Source organism: Pseudophryne corroboree, assembly GCF_028390025.1.
Source record: "Pseudophryne corroboree isolate aPseCor3 chromosome 3 unlocalized genomic scaffold, aPseCor3.hap2 SUPER_3_unloc_14, whole genome shotgun sequence".
Taxonomy (NCBI): domain Eukaryota; kingdom Metazoa; phylum Chordata; class Amphibia; order Anura; family Myobatrachidae; genus Pseudophryne; species Pseudophryne corroboree.
The window spans coordinates 1,996,569-2,020,773 of NW_026967502.1; the positions used below are offsets into that span (position 1 = coordinate 1,996,569).

The 24,205-nt window shown below is 46.6% G+C and overlaps 1 protein-coding gene across 1 annotated transcript in view; it reads right to left on the bottom strand.

The window, feature by feature from the left end:
* Positions 1 to 491: 491 nt before the first annotated feature.
* The window catches only part of LOC134983410 (paternally-expressed gene 3 protein-like), a 143,797-nt gene continuing 120,083 nt past the window's right edge, over positions 492 to 24,205 (bottom strand). The window contains 1 exon segment of the mRNA XM_063949100.1: positions 492 to 5,850. Within this exon segment, the coding sequence (XP_063805170.1) occupies positions 3,791 to 5,850 (2,060 nt within the window). The 3' untranslated portion in view covers positions 492 to 3,790.

The window sequence follows — 24,205 nt, forward strand, 5'->3', positions numbered from 1 at the left end:
CAAGCAAAGTTGTGTCCCTTCTGAAAGGGCAATGGTGGACATTGTGAATGGTGAAGGAAAGGTTTTTGTCAACAAAGAGGGTTATGCCATATATAGCAGAAGCATGGGTCCTCAGCCTATATGATGTGCCACCATTAATGTGGCTTCTTTCTTGTCCGGGCAAGCTTGATTTATGGGCTTTGTCATTTTTTTAAGAAGGATAAAGGCTGATTTTTTTATTTCTGCAGTAGACTAGAATAAGCCCAGACAGTCCCACTTCCATTATACCACCGGAATGTGACGGACAGTGACCACCGTGCCATCACTTACCTGTATGCTTACACGTAACAGAATGATGGAACACTTACACGGTTTCTTTACATCTTCTGGGGTCCACTCCGAGATTAGACATTATGGCGTAATTACTCAGACGGGAATATAAAACAGAATAAAAATAAAAGATTTAATGCAATAATTAGATGCAGACAAAAGCTTTTATTATGAGATCATACAGAGGAGTATCCGCACCATATAGATGTAACATACAACAAACCACCGCAGATGGAACCCGGGTGACTCTAATGCACATGGTAATGTACAGGGTATATATGGACAGGATCTTGTATCAGAAAACACTCAGCACTCCTTATCAAGATGAGTGTCAGCAACAAGTTAGGCAAACTAGAAGTGAAAACACGTTCCAATGGCCGCCATATTGTCGTGCAGCAATACAGATTGTGGAAACTGGTATTAGACATTCACATTTACACAAAGCACAAGATACAAAATAAACAGCAGAAAAAAGACCTAAGCATTTGGGATGTATTATTTAGGAACTAAATATACAGACGGGTCCTACGTTATCTTGGCTGACTGAAACGTTAGTCGCGATCAGGCATACGCAGCGTACCTGGGCGCAAGGAGGCGCGCCTAGTCGTAGGAAGGCACACAGAGCGTTTGGCGTTACCTTTGAGTGTAATACCTAAGATCATCCACCAGATGTCGCTTTTTTAAATCACCAATGCGCAAGCGTGTGGTCTCCATTAAAATACAATACTGAACTACAGCGTAAGAACTACTTTACTGGTGCATCTCATTACGCTACATTATGCTACAGTCATAAAGTCTATAACAGTATATACAGTAAAGGTGCAAATAGTACAGCATATACAGATGCAAATGAACGTGTTACAGATACAGTATGGTCTATTGATGTTAGGGATATGCGAGTGTCCAAATCCCGTAGTATTAAGTATAATGGGGAGAGATAAAAGCTCCTCCCTAAGTTTCTGGATGCCAAATCCCTGTGTGTATAGTTTATACAGATGCAAATGAACGTGTTAAAACACTTGTGTATGCAGACACAACTAATGTAGCTCATTGACTTTACAGTATGTACAGTGCACGAAATGAGCGTCCGAGTCCCCTAACGGCATAAACAAAGACCAATGGGGAGGAATCGCTCTTTGTAGTACTTTTACACATGAACTTGAGTATTTTCCGTGCAGTGCTATGGGCTAGCGATGAAGGCTCCGGTCTGCCATGCTGAGAGTACCGGGTTCGATTCCCAAAGTGTCAATTTTTTTTGTGTTCCCGTCACATTCACTTTATTATTATTTTTTCTGTGTAATCCATTGTAAAACATTCAACAGAAGGGTGCACACAGGTTTCACACAAATCGGGATAAATCTGCAGGAGTGACTCATTCACTATCTAAAATACACAGCGGTAATGAGCACGTATAGACATACCAGTAAGTATAAATTAGTGTATTCTGACGCAACTAACTGTTCGAGCAACACAGTACTGTAGATCGTCGGCATTAGAGAATCTGTGTTGTGAGAATCTGTGTTGTTCATTATAAGCTGTTCGTGCTAATTAGTACTCTAATAGAAAAAACGTACAGAGATACTAAGGACAGTGATTTGGCATCCAGGAACTTAGGGAGGAGCTTTTATTTCTCTCCATTATACATAGAAAGATTAAATTTGCCACTCTACGTTACAAGCTGTTCGTGCTATTTAGTACACTACTAGTGTACTAAATAGCACGAACCCCATCACAACAGTTGCCCAGATCAAGAACACTCTCCAGGACTTCACAAGAGTGAATATAGAGGGTTCACCACAAGATGTAAACCATTGGTGAGCAATAAAACAGGAAGACCAGATTAGAGTTTGCAAACAACATCTAAAAAAGCCTTTACAGTCCTGGAACAACATCCTATGGACAGATGAGACAAATATCAACTTGTACCAGAGTGATGGGAAGAAAAGAGTATGGAGAAGGAAAGGAACTGCTCATGATCCAAAACCTACCAGCTCATCAGTGAAGCATGGTGGTGGTAGTGTCATGGCGTGGGCATGTATGGATGCCAATGGAACTGGTTTCCTTGTATTTATTGATGTGACTGCTGATAAAAGCAGCAGGATGAATGCTGAAGTGTTTTGGGCAGTTTTATCTGCTCATATTCAGTCAAATGTTTCGGAACTCACTGGAAGGCGCTTCACAGTGCAGATGGACAATGACCCGACGCATACTGCGAAAGCAACCAAAGCGTTTAAGGCAAATAAGTGGAATGTTATGCAATGGCCAAGTCAATCACCTGACCTGAATCCGATTGAGCATGCATTTCACTTGATGAAGACAAAACGGAAGAGAAAATGCCCCAAGAACAAGCAGGAACTGAAGACATTTGCAGTAGAGGCCTGGCATAGCATCACCAGGGATGAAACCCAGCGTCTGGTGATGTCTATGCTTTCCAGACTTCAGGCTGTAACTGACAAAAGGATTTGCAACAAAGTATTAAAAAGTAAAAGTTTGATTTAGGATTCTGGAAACAAAGGAAGAAACAAGAGAGCGACTATGGTGTAGTATTTTTCAATCAGTTTTGTCTAGTGATGAGCGGATTCGGTTTTACTCGGATCTCAAAACAGAATCTTTTTGGCTATACAAAACACATGACATCTGTAAGCCAATAAGATGCCGTTTTGAGAACAGAGTAAAACCGAATCCGCTCATCACTAGTTTTGTCACACGCAAGAATATTATAGCGTACGGATTACGGCTTGACACATGGCGTATCCGTCCCCCATTCTTTAGTCCAGGTTACTGCTGGGATCTAAATGCTGCTAGGAGACACAAAGAATCGCTATATAGCGTAGTATATTTCCGTATGTGGGATTAAATTCAGTTATCACACAAAATTTATATGCGTACCAGATAAATATTTGCATATCAGTATGGATATTGTATCCAGGTCTTCATCTAGGAGATGGTAATCAGATCGCCCTTGGAAAATATGTCAAAGCTCAATTCACGAAACACTGATCCGGGCTGCGACCACATTAAGTAGTAAAGTATTTTTTGTTGAACTGGACGAGCGCACTGATCTACTGATTTACAATATTTGATTTAGGATTGTTTAGTTTGTACCATTACTTTTGGTCCCTTAAAAAGTGGGAGGCACATATAAAAACCATTTTAATTCCTACACCGTTCACCTGATTTTGATGTATATACCCTCAAATTAAAGCGGAAAGTCTGCAGTTAAAGCACATCTTGTTTGTTTAATTTCAAATCCATTGTGGTGGTGTATAGAGCCCAAAATATGAGAATTGTGTCGATGTCCCAACATATATGGACCAGACTGTATATTGCATGAAGCATAGGAGATAGGATTGACCCTTGAGGAACATTGCATGACAGTGATAATTATACTCCAGAAGATTTAAATGATTCCGTGCTTGGGTAATGTCTAATATGTTCAACAAGAGCGGATTTATTTCTCTCACAGCAAGAAAATGGCTTCTCACCTGTGAAATCGCTGATGTGTATCAAGACCTGATTTCTGTGTAAAACATTTCCCACACTTAGAACAGGAATACGGCTTCTCACCTGTGTGACTTCTCTGATGTGTAACAAGATTTGATTTTGTTGCAAAAAATTTCCCACACTCAGAACAGGAATACGGCTTCTCACCTGTGTGACTTCTCTGATGTGTAACAAGAGCCGATTTCTGTGGAAAACATTTCCCACACACAGAACAGGAATACGGCTTCTCACCTGTGTGACTTCTCTGATGACTAACAAAAGATGATTTGTGTGCAAAACATTTCCCACACTCAGAACAGGAATATGGCTGCTCACCTGTGTGACTTCTCTGATGTGTAACAAGAGCCGATTTCTGTGGAAAACATTTCCCACACTCAGAACAGGAATATGGCTTCTCACCTGTGTGACTTCTCTGATGTGTAACAAGATTTGGTTTCGATACAAAACATTTCCCACACTCAGAACAGGAATACGGCTTCTCACCTGTGTGACTTTTCTGATGTGCAACAAGATTTGATTTTGATGCAAAACATTTCCCACACTCAGAACAGGAATACGGCTTCTCACCTGTGTGACTTCTCTGATGTGTAACAAGAATTGATTGCGATGCAAAAAATTTCCCACACTCAGAACATGGAAATGGCTTCTCACCAGTGTGACTTCTCTGATGTGTAATAAGATCTGATTTCTGTGGAAAACATTTCATACACTCAGAACAGGAATACTGCTTCTCACCTGTGTGACTTCTCTGATGTGTAACAAGAGCCGATTTCTGTGGAAAACATTTCCCACACTCAGAACAGGAATATGGCTTCTCACCTGTGTGACTTCTCTGATGTGTAACAAGATTTGGTTTCGATACAAAACATTTCCCACACTCAGAACAGGAATACGGCTTCTCACCTGTGTGACTTCTCTGATGTGTAACAAGATTTGATTTATTTGTAAAAAATTTCCCACACTCAGAATATGGAAATGGCTCCTCACCAGTGTGACTTCTCTGATGTGTAACAAGACCTGATTTCTGTGGAAAACATTTCATACACTCAGAACAGGAATACGGCTTCTCACCTGTGTGCCTTCTCTGATGTGTAACAAGACCTGATTTCTGTGTAAAACATTTCATACACTCAGAACAGGAATACGGCTTCTCACCTGTGTGCCTTCTCTGATGTTTAAAAAGATCCGATTTCGATGTAAAACATTTCCCACACTCAGAACAGGAATACGGCTTCTCACCTGTGTGACTTCTCTGATGTGTAACAAGATTTGATTTCGATGCAAAAAATTTCCCACACTCAGAGCAGGAATACGGCTTCTCACCTGTGTGACTTCTCTGATGTGTAATAAGATCTGATTTCTGTGGAAAACATTTCATACACTCAGAACAGGAATACGGCTTCTCACCTGTGTGACTTCTCTGATGTGTAACAAGATATGATTTCGATGCAAAACATTTCCCACACTCAGAACAGGAATACGGCTTCTCACCTGTGTGACTTCTCTGATGTTTAAAAAGATCAGATTTCTGTGCAAAACATTTCCCACACTCAGAACAGGAATACGGCTTCTCACCTGTGTGAAGTCTCTGATGTGTAACAAGATTTGATTTACTTGTAAAAAATTTCCCACACTCAGAACATGGAAATGGCTTCTCACCAGTGTGACGTCTCTGATGTGTAACAAGATCTGATTTATATGTAAAACATTTCCCACACTCAGAACATGGAAATGGCCTCCCACCTGCCTTAGCTGGCTGATGAGTAATACGGTTTGTGTTCTGTGTAAAACATTTGGCATCTGTAGAACAGGGAAACTCTGTATCTAATCTCAGAGCTGTAATAGATGCACCAATATCAGAGTTATCAGGAGAACATTTCCCAGGATCAGGGGGATCAGTTGATAGAGCTGGATGTATAATTGGGGTAATGAGGTTATCTCCTGGAGAATCCTGTCTACTGTCGTTATCTGTTATTTCACAATCCAGGGATAACATTAGATGTCCTTCTGAGATATTCCTGCTTGTGGGTCCATCTGCTGGAAATAAAATACATTAATATATAAAATGAGCAGACAAGACCCAGGATGTAACAGGATACAATATATAATTCTATAACTGCCACTTTTTTTTTTACCTGTAATCAGTGCTTTTATGTTTATTAAAAAACAAAAAACTAGGATGCTTAGACTGGAGCTTGATCAACACTGAAGGCTCAAGTGGGATTACTAGAGGTGACATGGACGCTCAAGTGGGATTACTAGAGGTGACGTGGGCGCTCATATGGGATTACTAGAGGTGACACGGACGCTCATATGGGATTACTAGAGGTGACACGGACGCTCATATGGGATTACTAGAGGTGACACGGACGCTCATATGGGATTACTAGAGGTGACGTGGGCGCTCATGTGGGATTACTAGAGGTGACGTGGGCGCTCATGTGGGATTACTAGAGGTGACACGGACGCTCATGTGGGATAACTAGAGGGGACATTGGCGCTCATGTGGGATTACTAGAGGGGACATTGGCGCTCATGTGGGATTACTAGAGGGGACATGGACGCTCATGTGGGATTACTAGAGGTGACACAGACGCTCATGTGGGATTATTAGAGGTGACATGGACGCTCATGTGGGATTACTAGAGGTGACATGGACGCTCATGGGGGATTATTAGAGGTGACATGGACGCTCATGTGGGATTACTAGGTGACATGGGCGCTCATGTGGGATTACTAGAGGTGACACGGACGCTCATGTGGGATTACTAGAGGTGACACGGACACTCATGTGGGATTAATAGAGGTGACATGGAACGCTCATGTGGGCGTACTAGAGGTGACACGGATGCTCATGTGGGATTACTAGAGGTGACATGGACGCTCATGTGGGATTACTAGAGGTGACACGGGCGCTCATGTGGGATTACTAGAGGTGACATGGATGCTTTTGGGGGATTACTAGGAGGTGACATGGGGGATTATTAGAGGTGACATGGACGCTCATTTGGGATTACTAGAGGTGACACGGGCGCTCATGTGGGATTACTAGAGGTGACACGGACGCTCATGTGGGATTGCTAGAGGTGACGTGGGCGCTCATGTGGGATTACTAGAGGTGACATGGACGCTCATGTGGGATTACTAGGAGGTGACATGGATGCTTATGTGGGATTACTAGAGGTGACGTAGGCGCTCATGTGGGATTACTAGAGGTGACATGGACATTGCTATAATAAAACACCATAGAAGAGAAAGTGCTGTCCTGTTTGCGCACTAATAAATAATATATAACCTTTATTAAGTACAGTAAAGTATGTAAGATAAATCGTTGAAATATTAAACACAAAGTTAAGTGTATAAAGAGCTGAATAAAGTAATAAAAATAAGATTTTACTCACCGGTAAATCTATTTCTCGTAGTCCGTAGTGGATGCTGGGACTCCGTAAGGACCGTGGGGAATAGCGGCTCCGCGGGAGACTGGGCACATCTAAAGAAAGCTTTAGAACTACCTGGTGTAACTGGCTCCTCCCACTATGACCCTCCTCCAGACCTCAGTTAGGATACTGTGCCCTGAAGAGCTGACACAATAAGGAAGGATTTTGAATCCCGGGTAAGTCTCATACCAACCACACCAATCACACCGTATAACTCGTGATATTATACCCAGTTAACAGTATGAAATATTAACGGAGCCTCTCAACAGATGGCTCAACAATAACCCTTTAGTTAACAATAACTATATACAAGTATTGCAGACAATCCGCACTTGGGATGGGCGCCCAGCATCCACTACGGACTACGAAAAATAGATTTACCGGTGAGTAAAATCTTATTTTCTCTGACGTCCTAAGTGGATGCTGGGACTTCGTAAGGACCATGGGGATTATACCAAAGCTCCCAAACGGGCGGGAGAGTGCGGATGACTCTGCAGCACCAAGTGAGAGAACTCAAGGTCCTCCTCAGCCAGGGTATCAAATTTGTAGAATTTTGCAAAAGTGTTAGACCCTGACCTAGTAGCAGCTCGGCAAAGTTGTAAAGCCGAGACCCCTCGGGCAGCTGCCCAAGAAGAGCCCACCTTCCTCGTGGAATGGGCTTTTACAGATTTAGGATGCGGCAGTCCAGCCGCAGAATGTGCAAGCTGAATTGTGCTACAGTCCAGCGAGCAATAGTCTGCTTTGAAGCAGGAGCACCCAGCTTGTTGGGTGCATACAGAATAAACAGCGAGTCAGTTTTCCTGACTCCAGCTGTCCTGGAAACATAGATTTTCAAGGCCCTGATTACGTCCAGTAACTTGGAATCCTCCAAGTCCCTAGTAGCCGCAGGCACCACAATAGGTTGGTTCAAATGAAAAGCAGATACCACCTTAGGGAGAAACTGAGGACGAGTCCTCAATTCCGCCCTATCCATATGGAAAATCAGATAAGGGCTTTTACATGACAAAGCCGCCAATTCTGACACACGCCTGGCCGAAGCCAAGGCCAACAGCATGACCACTTTCCACGTGAGATATTTCAAATCCACGGTTTTTAGTGGCTCAAACCAATGTGACTTTAGGAATCCCAACACCACGTTGAGATCCCAAGGTGCCACTGGAGGCACAAAAGGGGGCTGAATACGCAGCACTCCCTTAACAAATGTCTGAACTTCAGGCAGTGAAGCCAGTTCTTTCTGAAAGAAAATCGACAGAGCCGAGATCTGGACCATAATGGAACCCAATTTTAGGCCCATAGTCACTCCTGACTGTAGAAAGTGCAGAAATCGACCCAGCTGAAATTCCTCTGTTGGGGCCTTCCTGGCCTCACACCAAGCAAAATATTTCCGCCATATGCGGTGATAATGTTTTGCAGTGACATCTTTCCTGGCTTTAATCAGCGTAGGAATGACTTCCTCCGGAATGCACTTTTCTTTTAGGATCCGGTGTTCAACCGCCATGCCATCAAACGCAGACGCGGTAAGTCTTGGAAAAGACAGGGCCCCTGCTGCAGCAGGTCCTGTCTGAGCGGCAGAGGCCATGGGTCCTCTGAGATCATTTCTTGAAGTTTCGGATACCAAGCTCTTCTTGGCCAATCCAGAACCACGAGTTTAGTCCTTACTCCTCGTCTTCTTATTATTCTCAGTACCCTGGGTATGAGAGGTAGAGGAGGGAACACAAACAGACTGGTACACCCACGGTGTCACTAGAGCGTCCACAGCTATCGCCTGAGGGTCCCTTGACCTGGCGCAATATCTTTTTAGCTTTTTGTTGAGGCAGGACGCCATCATGTCTACCTGTGGCCTTTCCCAACGGTTTACAATCATTTGGAAAACTTCTGGATGAAGTCCCCACTCTCCCGGGTGGAGGTCGTGCCTGCTGAGGAAGTCTGCTTCCCAGTTGTCCACTCCCGGAATGAACATTGCGGACAGTGCTAACGTGATTTTCCGCCCATCGGAGAATCTTTGTGGCTTCTGCCATCGCCATCCTGCTTCTTGTGCCGCCCTGTCGGTTTACATGGGCGACCGCCGTGATGTTGTCTGACTGAATCAGTACCGGCTGGTTTTGAAGCAGTGGTCTTGCTTGACTTAGGGCATTGTAAATGGCCCTCAGCTCCAGAACATTTATGTGTAGGGAGATCTCCTGGTTTGACCATAGTCCCTGGAAGTTTCTTCCCTGTGTGACTGCCCCCCAGCCTCGAAGGCTGGCATCCGTGGTCACCAGGACCCAGTCCTGTATGCCGAATCTGCGGCCCTCTTGAAGATGAGCACTCTGCAGCCACCATAGCAGAGACACCCTGGTCCGCGGAGACAGGGTTATCAGCCGATGCATCTGAAGATGCGATCCGGACCACTTGTCCAACAGGTCCCACTGAAACGTTCTTGCATGGAACCTGCTGAATGGAATTGCTTCGTATGAAGCTACCATTTTTCCCAGGACTCGCGTGCAGTGATGCACCGACACCTGTTTTGGTTTTAGGAGGCCTCTGACTAGAGATGACAGCTCCTTGGCTTTCTCCTCCGGGAGAAACACTTTTTTCTGGTCTGTGTCCAGAACCATCACCAGGAACAGTAAACGTGTCGTAGGGATCAGCTGTGACTTTGAAATGTTTAGAATCCAACCGTGCTGTTGTAGCACTTCCCGAGATAGTGCTACCCCTACCAACAACTGCTCCTTGGACCTCGCTTTTATCAGGAGATCGTCCAAGTACGGGATAATTAAAACTCCCTTTTTTAGAAGGAGTATCATCATTTCGGCCATTACCTTGGTTAATACCCTCGGTGCCGTGGAGAGACCGAACGGCAGCGTCTGGAATTGGTAATGACAGTCCTGTACCACAAATCTGAGGTACTCCTGGTGAAGATGGTAAATGGGGACATGCAGATAAGCATCCTTGATGTCCAGAGATACCATGTAATCCCCCTCGTCCAGGCTTGCAATAACCGCCCTGAGCGATTCCATCTTGAACTTGAATTTTATTATATACGTGTTCAAGGATTTTAAATTTAAAATGGGTCTCACTGAACCGTCCAGTTTCGGTACCACAAACAGTGTGGAATAGTAACCCCGTCCTTGTTGAAGTAGGGGCACCTTGACTATCACCTGCTGGGAATACAGCTTGTGAATTGCCTCTAGCACAGCCTCCCTGCCTGAGGGAGTTGTCGGCAAGGCAGATTTGAGGAAACGGCGGGGGGGGGGGGGGAAAGACGTCTCGAATTCCAGCTTGTACCCGAGATACTACTTGAAGGATCCAGGGATCCACCTGTGAGCGAGCCCACTGACTGCTGAAATTTTTGAGTCGGCCCCCCACCGTACCTGGCTCCGCCTGTGGGGCCGAAAGGACTGTACCTGATAATACTGTGCTTTCTTTGGCTGTGAGGGAACATGGGGCAAAAACGTTGACTTCCCAGCTGTTGCTGTGGAAACGAGGTCCGAGAGACCATCCCCGAAAAACTCCTCACCCATATAAGGCAAAACTTCCATGTGCCTTTTAGAATCTGCATCCCCTGTCCACTGCCGAGTCCATAACCCTCTTCTGGCAGAAATGGACATTGCACTTATTTTAGATGCCAGCCGGCAAATATCCCTCTGTGCATCTCTCATGTATAAGACTGCGTCTTTAATATGCTCTATGATTAGCAATACAGTGTCCCTGTCTAGGGTATCAATATTTTCTTACAGGGAATCTGACCACGCAGCTGCAGCACTGCACATCCATGCTGAAGCAATAGCTGATCTCAGTATAATGCCTGAGTGTGTATACACAAACTTCAGGATAGCCTCCTGCTTCCTATCAGCAGGCTCCTTTAGGGCGGCCATATCCGGAGACGGTAGTGCCACCTTCTTTGACAAGCATGTGAGCGCTTTATCCACCCTAGGGGGTGTTTCCCAACGTGACCTATCCTCTGGCGGGAAAGGGTACGGCATTAGTAACCTTTTAGAAATTACCAATTTCTTATCGGGGGAAGCCCACGCTTCTTCACACACTTCATTTAATTCCTCAGATGGGGGAAAAACTACTGGTAGTTTTTCTCCCAAAACATAATACCCCTTTTTGTGGTACCGGGGTAAGATCAGAAATGTGCAACACATTTTTCATTGCCTCAATCATGTAACGAGTGGCCCTATTGGACATTACATTTGTCTCCTCATCGTCGACACTGGTATCAGTATCCGTGTCGACATCTGTGTCTGCCATCTGAGGTTGCGGGCGTTTCAGAACCCCTGATGGCCTTTGAGACGGCTGGGCAGGCACGAGCTGAGAAGCCGGCTGTCCCATATTTGGTATGTCGTCAAACCTTTTATGTAAGGAGTTAACACTTTCACGTAATTCCTTCCACAAGTCCATCCACTCAGGTGTCGGCCCCGCAGGGGGTGACATCACATTTATCGGCACCTGCTCCGCCTCCACATAAGCCTCCTCATCAAACATGTCGACACAGCCGTACCGACACACAGCACACACAGGGAATGCTCTGACTGAGGACAGGACCCCACAAAGCCCTTTGGGGAGACAGAGAGAGAGTATGCCAGCACATACCAGAGCGCTATATAACACAGGGATCCCACTATAACTGAGTGTTTTTTCCCTTATAGCTGCTTATATTATATATACTGCGCCTAAATTTAGTGCCCCCCCCTCTCTTTTTTACCCTTCTGTAGTCAAAACTGCAGGGGAGAGCCTGGGAGCGATCTTTCCAGCGGAGCTGTGAGGGAAAAATGGCGCCAGTGTGCTGAGGGAGATAGCCCCGCCCCTTTTTCGGCAGACTTCTCCCGCTTTTTCTGGAACTCTGGCAGGGGTATTTTTACACCTATATAGCCTTCTTGACTATATATGGTGTAGATTTGCCAGCCAAGGTGTATTATATTGCCCTCAGGGCGCCCCCCCCCCCCCCAGCGCCCTGCACCCATCAGTGACCGGAGTGTGAGGTGTGCATGAGGAGCAATGGCGCACAGCTGCAGTGCTGTGCGCTACCTTGTTGAAGACCGAAGTCTTCTGCCGCCGATTTTCCGTTCTTGCTTCTGGCTCTGTAAGGGGGACAGCAGCGCGGCTCCGGAACCGGACGATCTAGGTCGGGCCCTGTGTTCGATCCCTCTGGAGCTAATGGTGTCCAGTAGCCTAAGAAGCCCAAGCTAGCTGCAAGCAGGTAGGTTCGCTTCTTCTCCCCCTTAGTCCCTCGTAGCAGTGAGTCTGTTGCCAGCAGATCTCACTGTAAAATAAAAAACCTAAAATATACTTTCTTTCTAGGAGCTCAGGAGAGCCCCTAGTGTGCATCCAGCTCAGCCGGGCACAAGATTTTAACTGAGGTCTGGAGGAGGGTCATAGTGGGAGGAGCCAGTGCACACCAGGTAGCCCTAAAGCTTTCTTTAGATGTGCCCAGTCTCCTGTGGAGCCGCTATTCCCCATGGTCCTTACGGAGTCCCAGCATCCACTTAGGACGTCAGAGAAAAACCATTGGGTTTTAATTGGTTGTTAATTGATACAATGCTGGTAATGTGTGTGGGGGGGGGAAGCTGCAGGCTTAAATGCATCGGTCAATACGTGAACTAATGCTCCACTGTTTATTATTGTTAGTTAATATAGTGAGTGCAGAGCCCCAGTGATTTGATTTAAACAATGTGGTCGTATACTGTGTTGCACCCCAAATCTAGGAACGGCGAGTGCTGTGGATTAGTATATTATGGGGTATATGCAATTGCGGTCGAATTTCCGACTGGAATTCGACTGTTTTTTAATTCAACAGTCACACACCCTCCCGCGGGGACCCAAATTCGTCATATTCAATAAAAAACGGACTCGACAGTCCCGCTGTCGAAAAACGGACCAATTTACGATAGTGTGCGTCCTGGATTTGACTTCATGGACGGCACAAAGGTGTCTAAAAAACCCTGAAAAAAATTGCACAGGGTCCCCACTCCTAAGCATAACTAGCCTCTGAGTCCTGATTGTAAAAATACGGGGAAAAATGACAGGGGATCTGCATCTGGTCCTGGTGCAAAAAAAACGTGGGACAAAAGACGTAGGGGGACAAAAGACGTAGGGGTCCCCGTATTTTTCACACCAGCACCGGGCTCCAGTAGCTAGATAGATAATGCCACAGCCGGGGGACACTTTTATACCGGTCCCTGCGGCCGTGGCATTAAATCCCCAACTAGTCACCCCTGGCCGGGGTACCCTGGAGGAGTGGGGACCCCTTAAATCAAGGGGTCCCCCCCCTCCAGCCACCCAAGAGCCAGGGGTGAAGCCCGAGGTTGCCCCCCCCCCCCATCCAAGGGCGGCGGATGGGAGGCTGATAGCCAAGTGTAAAAAAAAATAAGATTTTAAACCTACCGGTAAATCTATTTCTCCTAGTCCGTAGAGGATGCTGGGGACTCCGTAAGGACCATGGGGTATAGACGGGCTCCGCAGGAGATAGGGCACCTAAAATAACTTTGACTATGGGTGTGCACTGGCTCCTCCCTCTATGCCCCTCCTCCAGACCTCAGAGAACTGTGCCCAGAGGAGATGGACACTACAAGGCAGGATTTGGAAAACCAAGGGCAAGATTCATACCAGCCCACACCAAGCATACCACGTAACCTGGATCATACATAACCAGTTAACTGTATGAACAAAAAACAGCAACGGTCCAAGACCGATTCCAACTGTAACATAACCCTTATGTAATCAACAACTATATACAAGTCTTGCAGAGTTTCCGCACTGGGACGGGCGCCCAGCATCCTCTACGGACTAGGAGAATGATAAAGTCAATTATTACCTTGGAACATTAGCTATATACTTTTTATGGACTAAGTACGCAAGTGGCGCATAGAGTACCGTAAGGGTACGCACTTAGCGTAGCAGACGCTAGACCGAGGGCGCGATGCACGAGCGACACGTACGCTCGCGGGCTTACGTTTAGTATCGAGCACGCTATAGGCGGCCGAGCACCGTAATGCTACGCTATTAGCGTAGCGGACGCTGTGTCCGAGAGTGGGACATGAGCAGCGCAGACGCTCACTGAATGACACACAGTAAACCTTGCTAACAACACACTGTAAGGGTATGCTTATACTGTAAACCTTAGTGCTGTAATACTACAATGATGTAACGCTTATTGACCTTGATAATAAGAAAGCTGTTTGAGCGATTGAGACGCTCAGAAACCCTATGTAATAAATGGTGAAATACACAAGACCTGATAAGGTTCCAACACCTTCGTAAATACCTTTAGTATGTAAAAAGGGCAAAATAAGATTTTACTCACCGGTAAATCTTTTTCCCGTAGTCCGTAGTGGATGCTGGGAACTCCGGAAGGACCATGGGGAATAGCGGCTCCGCAGGAGACTGGGAACAACTAAAAGAAAGCTTTTAGACTACCTGGTGTGCACTGGCTCCTCCCTCTATGACCCTCCTCCAAGCCTCAGTTAGGATACTGTGCCCGGAAGAGCTGACACAATAAGGAAGGATTATGAATCCCGGGTAAGACTCATACCAGCCACACCAATCACACCGTATAACTCGTGATACTATACCCAGTTAACAGTATGAAGTATAACTGAGCCTCTTAAGAGATGGCTCATAACAATAACCCTTTAGTTAGGCAATAACTATATCCAAGTATTGCAGACAATCCGCACTTGGGATGGGCGCCCAGCATCCACTACGGACTACGAGAAAAATATTTACCGGTGAGTAAAATCTTATTTTCTCTGATGTCTTAGTGGATGCTGGAAACTCCGAAAGGACCATGGGGATTATACCAAAGCTCCCAAACGGGCGGGAGAGTGCGGATGACTCTGCAGCACCGAATGAGAGAACTCAAGGTCCTCCTCAGCCAGGGTATCAAATTTGTAGGGAAAAGAGCGTCAGTGGGTGTGATCCCACAGACAAAAGGTGGGCGCTGATTACTAGAACTGATTTAGTTATAAGGAATATAATTAATTGATTAAATAGGTGTTATACCTATGGTATGAGAATCACCCTATTAGCTGCCCACAATGGTGGACCTGGGTATCCACCTAACTAAGCGAAGAGAAAAAATGATGATAATGTGGGCGCTCAAGGGAATTTTAAATACAACAGCTGCTGGTTTTGTAAAAAATCAATAGCATTTATTGGTACAAATAAAAATTATCTAAAAAGAGCAAATCAACATGTATTATTTGGTTGCCATAAACGGCAACTGATGACAAATTAATAAAACAAGTTACAATAATATTGAAGTAGTTTAAAAAATATTAGTGATCACTGTGTCCTGGGTCCCGGGACTTTAAGTAATGTTAGTGCACTATCCCAGATTTATGTTGTTAGTTCTCTTGCATGCATGCATGTAACTGTTAATAATTAGTAGGAATTGAGTGCTGTTACTGGCTCAAATGCACTTTGCAGGATAAAAGAAGAAAAAGGCTAAGGATGAACAATGCCTGTTTATACTTCACCAATTGGTGTGGCTGAATTGGTGGTATGCCAGTCCCGCAACTGTCTCCCTCCGTGCGACTGGCCGCACTGCGGCGGTTTCTCTTGGGGCCGTGCCTGATGTGTATGGCACAGTGTTCTGCAGGCTTGTGTTCGGCTACGTCAGGAGCGGAGATAGAGAGCCGTGTGTGGAGATCCTGGGTAGCAGGGGACGCTACGAAGCCGCGGTTCGCGACTTCCGGTTACGGTGCTTCCGGCTTCCGGTTTGCGGTCCACCTGCGTTCCACAGTTGTACACGTGTTTGCCCCTGACCAAGTAGCAGCTCGGCAAAGTTGCAAAGCCGAGACCCCTCGGGCAGCCGCCCAAGATGAGCCCACTTTCCCCGTGGAATGGGCTTTTACTTATTTAGGATGTGGCTGTCCAGCCACAGAATGTGCAAGCTGCATCGTGCTACAGATCCAGCAAGCAATAGAGTGCTTCAAAGCAGGAGCACCCAGCTTGTTGGGTACATGCAGGATAAATAGCGAGTCAGTTTTCCTGACTCCAGCTGTCCTGGAAACATTGATTTTTAGGGCCCGGACTACATCCAGCAACTTGGAATCCTCAAAGTCCCGAGTAGCCGCAGGCACCACAATAGGTTGGTTCAAGTGAAAAGCTGATACCACCTTAGGGAGAAACTGGGGACGAGTCCTCAATTCTGCCCTATCCATATGGAAAATCAGATAAGGGCTTTTACAAGACAAAGCCGCCAATTCTGATACACGCCTGGCCGAAGCCAAGGCCAATAACATGACCACTTTCCACGTGAGATATTTCAGATCCACGGTTTTAAGTGGCTCAAACCAATGTGATTTTAGAAAACTCAACACCACGCTGAGATCCCAAGGTGCCACTGGAGGCACAAAAGGGGGCTGAATATGCAGTACTCCCTTTACAAATGTCTGAACTTCAGGCAGTGAAGCCAGTTCTTTCTGGAAGAAAATCGACAGAGCCGAAATCTGGACCTTAATGGAACCCAATTTTAGGCCCATAGTCACTCCTGACTGTAGGAAGTGCAGAAATCGACCCAGGTGAAATTCCTCTGTTGGGGCCTTCCTGGCCTTACACCACGCAACATATTTTCGCCAAATACGGTGATAATGGTTTGCGGTTACTTCTTTCCTGGCTTTTATCAGCGTAGGAATGACCTTTTCCTTTAGGATCCGGTATTCAACCGCCATGCCGTCAAACGCAGCCGCGGTAAGTCTTGGAACAGACAGGGCCACTGCTGTAGCAGATCCTGTCTGAGCGGTAGAGGCCATGGGTCCTCTGATATCATTTCTTGAAGTTCTGGGTACCAAGCTCTTCTTGGCCAATCCGGAACCACGAGTATCGTTCTTACTCCTCGTCTTCTTATTATTCTCAGTACCTTTGGTATGAGAGGCAGAGGAGGGAACACATAAACCGACTGGTACACCCACGGTGTCACTAGGGCGTCCACAGCTATCGCCTGAGGGTTCCTTGACCTTGCGCAATATCTCTGTAGTTTTTTGTTTAGGCGAGACGCCATCATGTCCACCTGTGGCCTTTCCCAACAGTTTACCATCAGTTGGAAGACTTCTGGATGAAGTCCCCACTCTCCCGGGTGTAGGTCGTGTCTACTGAGGAAATCTGCTTCCCAGTTGTCCACTCCCGGAATGAACACTGCTGACAGTGCTAAGACGTGATTTTCCGCCCATCGGAGAATCTTTGTGGCTTCTGCCATCGCCATCCTGCTTCTTGTGCCGCCCTGTCGGTTTACATGGGCGACTGCCGTGATGTTGTCTGATTGGATCAGAACCGGCTGGTTTTGAAGCAGGGGCCTTGCCTGACTTAGGGCATTGTAAATGGCCCTCAGTTCCAGAATATTTATGTGTAGGGACGACTCCTGACTTGACCAAAGTCCTTGGAAATGTCTTCCCTGTGTGACTGCCCCCCAGCCTCGTAGGCTGGCATCTGTGGTCACCAGGACCCAGTCCTGTATGCCGAATCTGCGGCCCTCTATAAGATGAGCCGTCTGCAGCCACCACAGCAGAGATAACCCTGTCTCCAAGGACCAGGGTATCAGCCGATGCATCTGAAGATGCGATCCTGACCACTTGTCCAAGAGGTCCCACTGAAAGGTTCTTGCATGGAACCTGCCGAATGGAATTGCTTTGTAGGAAGCTACCATTTTTCCCAGGACTCGTGTGCAGTGATGCACCGATACCTGTTTTGGTTTCAGGAGGTCTCTGACTAGAGATGACAGCTCCTTGGCCTTCTCCATCGGGAGAAACACTTTTTTCTGTTCTGTGTCCAGAACCATCCCCAGGAACAGTAGGCATGTGGTAGGAACCAGCTGTGACTTTGGAATGTTTAGAATCCATCCGTGCTGTTGTAGCACTTCCCGAGATAGTGCTACCCCGACCAACAACTGCTCCTTGGACCTCGCCTTTATAAGGAGATCGTCCAAGTACGGGATAATTAAAACTCCCTTTTTTCGAAGGAGTATCATCATTTCTGCCATTACCTTGGTAAACACCCTCGGTGCCGTGGACAGTCCAAACGGCAGCGTCTGGAATTGGTAATGGCAATCCTGTACCACAAATCTGAGGTACTCCTGGTGGAGGATGGTAAATGGGGACAAGCAGGTAAGCATCCTTGATGTCCAGAGATACCATGTAATCCCCCTCGTCCAGGCTTGCAATAACCGCCCTGAGCGATTCCATCTTGAACTTGAATTTTTTTATGTATGTGTTCAAGGATTTTAAATATAAAATGGGTCTCACCGAACCGTCCGGTTTCAGTACCACAAACAGTGTGGAATAGTAACCCCGTCCTTGTTGAAGTAGGGGCACCTTGACTATCACCTGCTGGGAATACAGCTTGTGAATTGCCGCTAGCACAGCCTCCCTGCCTGAGGGAGTAATCGGCAAGGCAGATTTGTGGAAACGACGGGGGGGAGACGCCTCCAATTCCAGCTTGTACCCGAGATACGACTTGGAGGATCCAGGGATCAACCTGTGAGCGAGCCCACTGATCGCTGAAATTTTTGAGGCGGCCCCCCACCGTACCTGGCTCCGCCTGTGGAGCCACACCGTCATGCGGTGGACTTGGTAGAAGCGGGGGAGGACTTTTGTTCCTGGGAACCTGCTGTTTGTTGCAGCCTTTTTCCCCTACCTCTGCCTCTGGACAGAAAGGACCCGCCTTTTCCCCGCCTGTTTTTCTGGGGTCGAAAGGACTGTACCTGATAATACGGCGCTTTCTTAGGCTGTGAGGGAACATGGGGCAAAAAAGCTGACTTCCCAGCTGTTGCTGTGGAAACTAGGTCTGAGAGACCATCCCCGTATAACTCCTCACCCTTATAAGGAAAAATTTCCATGTGCCTTTTCGAATCTGCATCCCCTGTCCACTGCCGAGTCCATAAGCCTCTCCTAGCAGAAATGGACAATGCACTTATCTTAGATGCCAGCCGGCAGATCTCCCTCTGTGCATCTCTCATGTATAAGACTAAGTCTTTTATATGCTCTATGGTTAGCAGAATAGTGTCCCTGTCTAGGGTGTCAATATTTTCCGACAGGGAATCTGACCACGCAGCTGAAGCGCTGCACATCCATGCCGAAGCAATAGCTGGTCTAAGTATAATGCCTGAGTGTGTATATACAGACTTCAGGATCGCCTCCTGCTTTCTATCAGCAGGCTCCTTCAGGGTGGCCGTATCCGGAGATGGTAGTGCCATCTTTTTTGACAAACGTGTGAGCGCTTTATCCACCCTAGGGGGTGTTTCCCAACGTGACCTATCCTCTGGCGGGAAAGGGTATGCCATTAGTAACTTTTTAGAAATTACCAATTTTTTATCGGGGGAAGCCCACGCTTCTTTACTCTTCATTTAATTCTTCAGATGGGGGAAAAACTATTGGTAGTTTTTTCTCCAAACATAATACCCTTTTTTGTGGTACCTGGGTTTATATCAGAAATGTGTAATACCTCTTTCATTGCCTCAATCATGCAACGAATGGCCCTAGTGGACATTAAATTTGACTCTTCATCGTCGACACTGGTATCAGTATCCGTGTCGACATCTGTGTCTGCCATCTGAGGTAGCGGGCGCTTTAGAGCCCCTGATGGCCTTTGAGACGCCTGGGCAGGCACAAGCTGAGAAGCTGGCTGTCCCGCATTTGGCATGTCGTCAAATTTTTTATGTAAGGAGTCGACACTTGCACGTAATTCCTTCCATAAGTCCATCCACTCAGGTGTCTGCCCCGCAGGGGGTGACATCACATTTATAGGCAACTGCTCCGCCTCCACATAATGTTCCTCAAACATGTCGACACAGCCGTACCGACACACCGCACACACACAGGGAATGGTCTAACAGAGGACAGGACCCCACAAAGCCCTTTGGGGAGACAGAGAGAGAGAGAGTATGCCAGCACACACCAGAGCGCTATATAATACAGGGACTAACTGAATTATATCCCCTATAGCTGCTATAATCTTTATACTGCGCCTAAATTTAGTGCCCCCCCTCTCTTTTTTACCCTTCTGTAGTGCAGACTGCAGGGGAGAGCCAGGGAGCTTCCTTCCAGCGGAGCTGTGAGGGAGAAATGGCGCCAGTGTGCTGAGGGAGATAGCTCCGCCCCTTTTTCGGCAGACTTTTCTCCCGCTTTTTTATGGATTCTGGCAGGGGTAATTATCACATATATAGCCTCTGGGGCTATATATTGTGATTATTTAGCCAGCCAAGGTGTTTTTATTGCTGCTCAGGGCGCAGTTACAGCTTATACACTACAGATCTAACATTAATAACTAAACAGAATAACATGAAACAAATATAAACAATAGCGAACGATCGCAAACACAAGTACACAGAGTGAGACTGAATGGCATACACAAAAGGTAACAAAGTGGCTACAGAGAACATACCATACGTGGGAATACTCGCATGCGCAACCCGGACCCAGACCTCCGATATCAAGCAGATGATCGTTGATGAGAGAGAGTACTGGCCGGTCAGGGAACTCTGGCCTTTATATACACACCCTACAGCACAATACAATGGTCCCTACAATCTCATTGTCCATTGGACACAGGAATGTGTCTCTGCATTATAACAAAAGGTCATAGGTGGATTCGAACAGGTGGACTATTTCAAACTGCTCAGGTGGGAGGTATCCTCAGGATTCCCGCCGCATGGATAATGAACTGTACATACAGTAAATGTCTGTAAACTACTTTTATACATAACTATACGCAGGAGCAAACAATCTCTTCCTAACCAACACCGGAATGTTTCTAATAAAATACTCTGCAGATTGATACTAAACACCATCGTTCAACCTTTGTCTGACCCTTCGTATTATGCAAAGAGGAATCCCCATGTCCACGAAGCATTTACACTATATATACTCGCAGACATTATTAAGGGGAATATTATCTACAAAACACACTATATTGGTTAAATATGTAGCGATCGAGTCGCTCGCTAGACGCTCACAAACTCCGCCGTAAATACACATCTCAATGCGCAGGAGACGTCGGAGCGTCCCTTGCGCAACCTGAGGGGATGCGTACGCACGGGGGAGTGGGTGCACGAGCAGCGGGCATGTGCATTGGGGTTAGTACAAGGCATTGTGAATCATGATATTTTTCGACTTTGACAAGAAATAGATTTACCAGTAGGTTTAAAATCTTATTTTCTCTTACATCCTAGAGGGACTCCGTAAGGACCATGGGGTTTATACCAAAGCATCCAATCGGGCAGGAGAGTGCGTATGACTCTGCAGCACCGACTCAGCTAACGCTAGGTCCTCATCAGCCAGGGTATCAAACTTGTAGAATTTAGCAAAAGTGTTTGACCCCGATCAAGTCGCCGCTCAGCAAAGTTGTAATGCCGAGACGCCTCGGGCAGCCGCCCAAGAAGAGCCCACCTTCCTAGTGGAATGGGCCTTAACCGAATTTGGTACCGGCAATCCAGCCATAGAGTGAGCCTGCTGAATCGTATTACAGATCCAGCGAGCAATAGTCTGCTTCGAAGCAGGTGCGCCAATCTTATTGGCCACATACAGGACAAACAGGGCCTCTGTTTTCCTAATACTAACCGCCCTGGCTACCTAAATCTTTAAGGCCCTGACTACGTCCAGGGATCTGGAATCCTCCAGGTCACTTGTAGCCACAGGCACCACAATAGGTTGATTCACATGGAATGAAAAAACCACCTTAGGCAAAAATTGCGGTCGTGTCCTCAATTCAGCTCGATCCACATGAAAAATCAAGTAGGGGCTTTTGTGTGACAAAGCCGCCAATTCTGATACTCGCCTTGCTGATGCCAAGGCCAACAACATGACCACCTTCCAAGTAAAACATTTCAACTCAACCTTGTTTAGCGGTTCAAACCAGTGTGATTTTAGGAACTGCAACACTACGTTGAGGTCCCATGGTGGAGGCACAAAAGGGGGCTGGATGTGCAGCACTCCCTTTACAAACGTCTGGACTTCTGGAAGAGAAGCCAATTCCTTCTGAAAGAAAATCGAGAGGGCCAAAATCTGAACCTTAACAGAGCCTAATTTCAGGCCCATATCCACTCCTGTTTGTAGAATGTGGAGAAAATGACCCAGATGAAAATCTTCCGTAGGTGCTTTCTTGGTCTCACACCAAGACACATACTTTCGCCAGATACGGTGATAATGTTTTACCGTCACCTCCTTCCTAGCCTTTATTAAAGTAAGGATGACCTCTTCCGGAATCCCCTTTTTTGCTAGGATTCGGGGTTCAACCGCCATGCCGTCAAACGTAACCGCGGTAAGTCTTGAAATAGACAGGGCCCCTGTTGCAACAGGTCTTCCCTCAGCGGAAGAGGCCAGGGATCTACTGTGAGCATCTCTTGTAGATCTGAGTACCAGGCCCTTCGAGGCCAGTCTGGGACAACGAGTATCGTCTGTACTCTTCTTTGTCTTATGATCCTCAACACTTTTGTGATGAGAGGAAGAGGAGGAAACACGTAGACCAATTTGAACACCCACAGTGTTATCAGAGCGTCTACTGCTACTGCCTGAGGGTCCCGAGACCTGGCACAATACCTCCAAAGTTTTTAGTTGAGGCGTGACGCCATCATGTCTATTTGAGGAGTTTCCCAAAGACGTATTATGTCTGCAAAGACTTCTTGATGAAGTCCCCACTCTCCTGGATGGAGATCGTGTCTGCTGAGGAAGTCTGCTTCCCAGTTGTCCACTCCCGGAATGAAGACAGCCGACAGAGCGCTCATGTGATTTTCCGCCCAGCGAAGAATCCTGGTGGCTTCCGCCATCGCGACTCTGCTTCTTGTCCCGCCTTGGCAGTTCACATGAGCCACTGCTGTGGCATTGTCTGACTGAATCAGAACCGGTAGGTTTTGAAGAAGACTCTCCGCTTGTCGAAGGCCGTTGTATATGGCCCTGAGTTCCAACACATTGATGTGTAGACATGACTCCTGGTCTGACCAAAGTCCCTGAAAATTTCTTCCTTGTGTGACTGCTCCCCATCCTCGGAGGCTCGCGTCCGTGGTAACCAGGATCCAATCCTGAATTCCGAATCTGCGACCCTCCAGTAGGTGAGCACTTTGCAACCACCACAGGAGAGACACCCTGGCCCCTGGTACAGAATAATTTTTCGATGTAAGTGTAGATGAGACCCGGACCACCTGTCCAGAAGGTCCCATTGAAAAGTCCTTGCATGGAACCTTCCGAATGGAATGGCCTCGTTGGCCGCCACCATTTTTCCCAGAACTCGAGTGCACTGGTGAACAAATACCCTTTTCGGTTTCAGCAGGTCTCTGACCATGTTCTGGATGTCCTGGGCTTTCTCTATTGGGAGGAAGACCTTCATTTGTTCCGTATCCAGTATCACACCTAGGAACGGTAGTCGAGTTGTCGGAATCAACTGTGACTTCGGTAGATTTAGAATCCAACCGTGTTGCTGGAGCACTCTCAGAGAGAGCGCCACACTGCTCAGCAATTTGTCCCTTGATCTCGCTTTTATCAGGAGATCGTCCAAGTATGGGATAATTGTGACTCCATGCTTGCGCAGGACCACCATCATTTCCGCCATTATCTTGGTGAAAATCCTCGGGGCCGTGGAAGTCCAAATGGCAACGTCTGAAACTGATAATGACAATCCTGTACAGCGAATCTCAGGTATTCCTGATGGGGGGCATATATGGGGACATGAAGGTACGCATCCTTTATGTCCAGAGACACCATAAACTCCCCCTCCTCCATATTGGCTATTATCACTCTGAGCAATTCCATTTTGAATTTTAATCTTTTTATGTACAGGTTTAGGGATTTCAGATTCAATATAGGTCTGACCGAACCGTCCGGTTTCGAGACCACAAAGAGGGTTGAGTAGTAACCTCTTCCCTGCTGGTTCATGGGAACCCTGATTATCACTTGCTATATACACAGCGTTTGAATTGCAGCTAACACTACATCCCGTTCCGACGTGGAAACTGGTAGGGCCGACTTGAAAAATTGGCGCGGGGG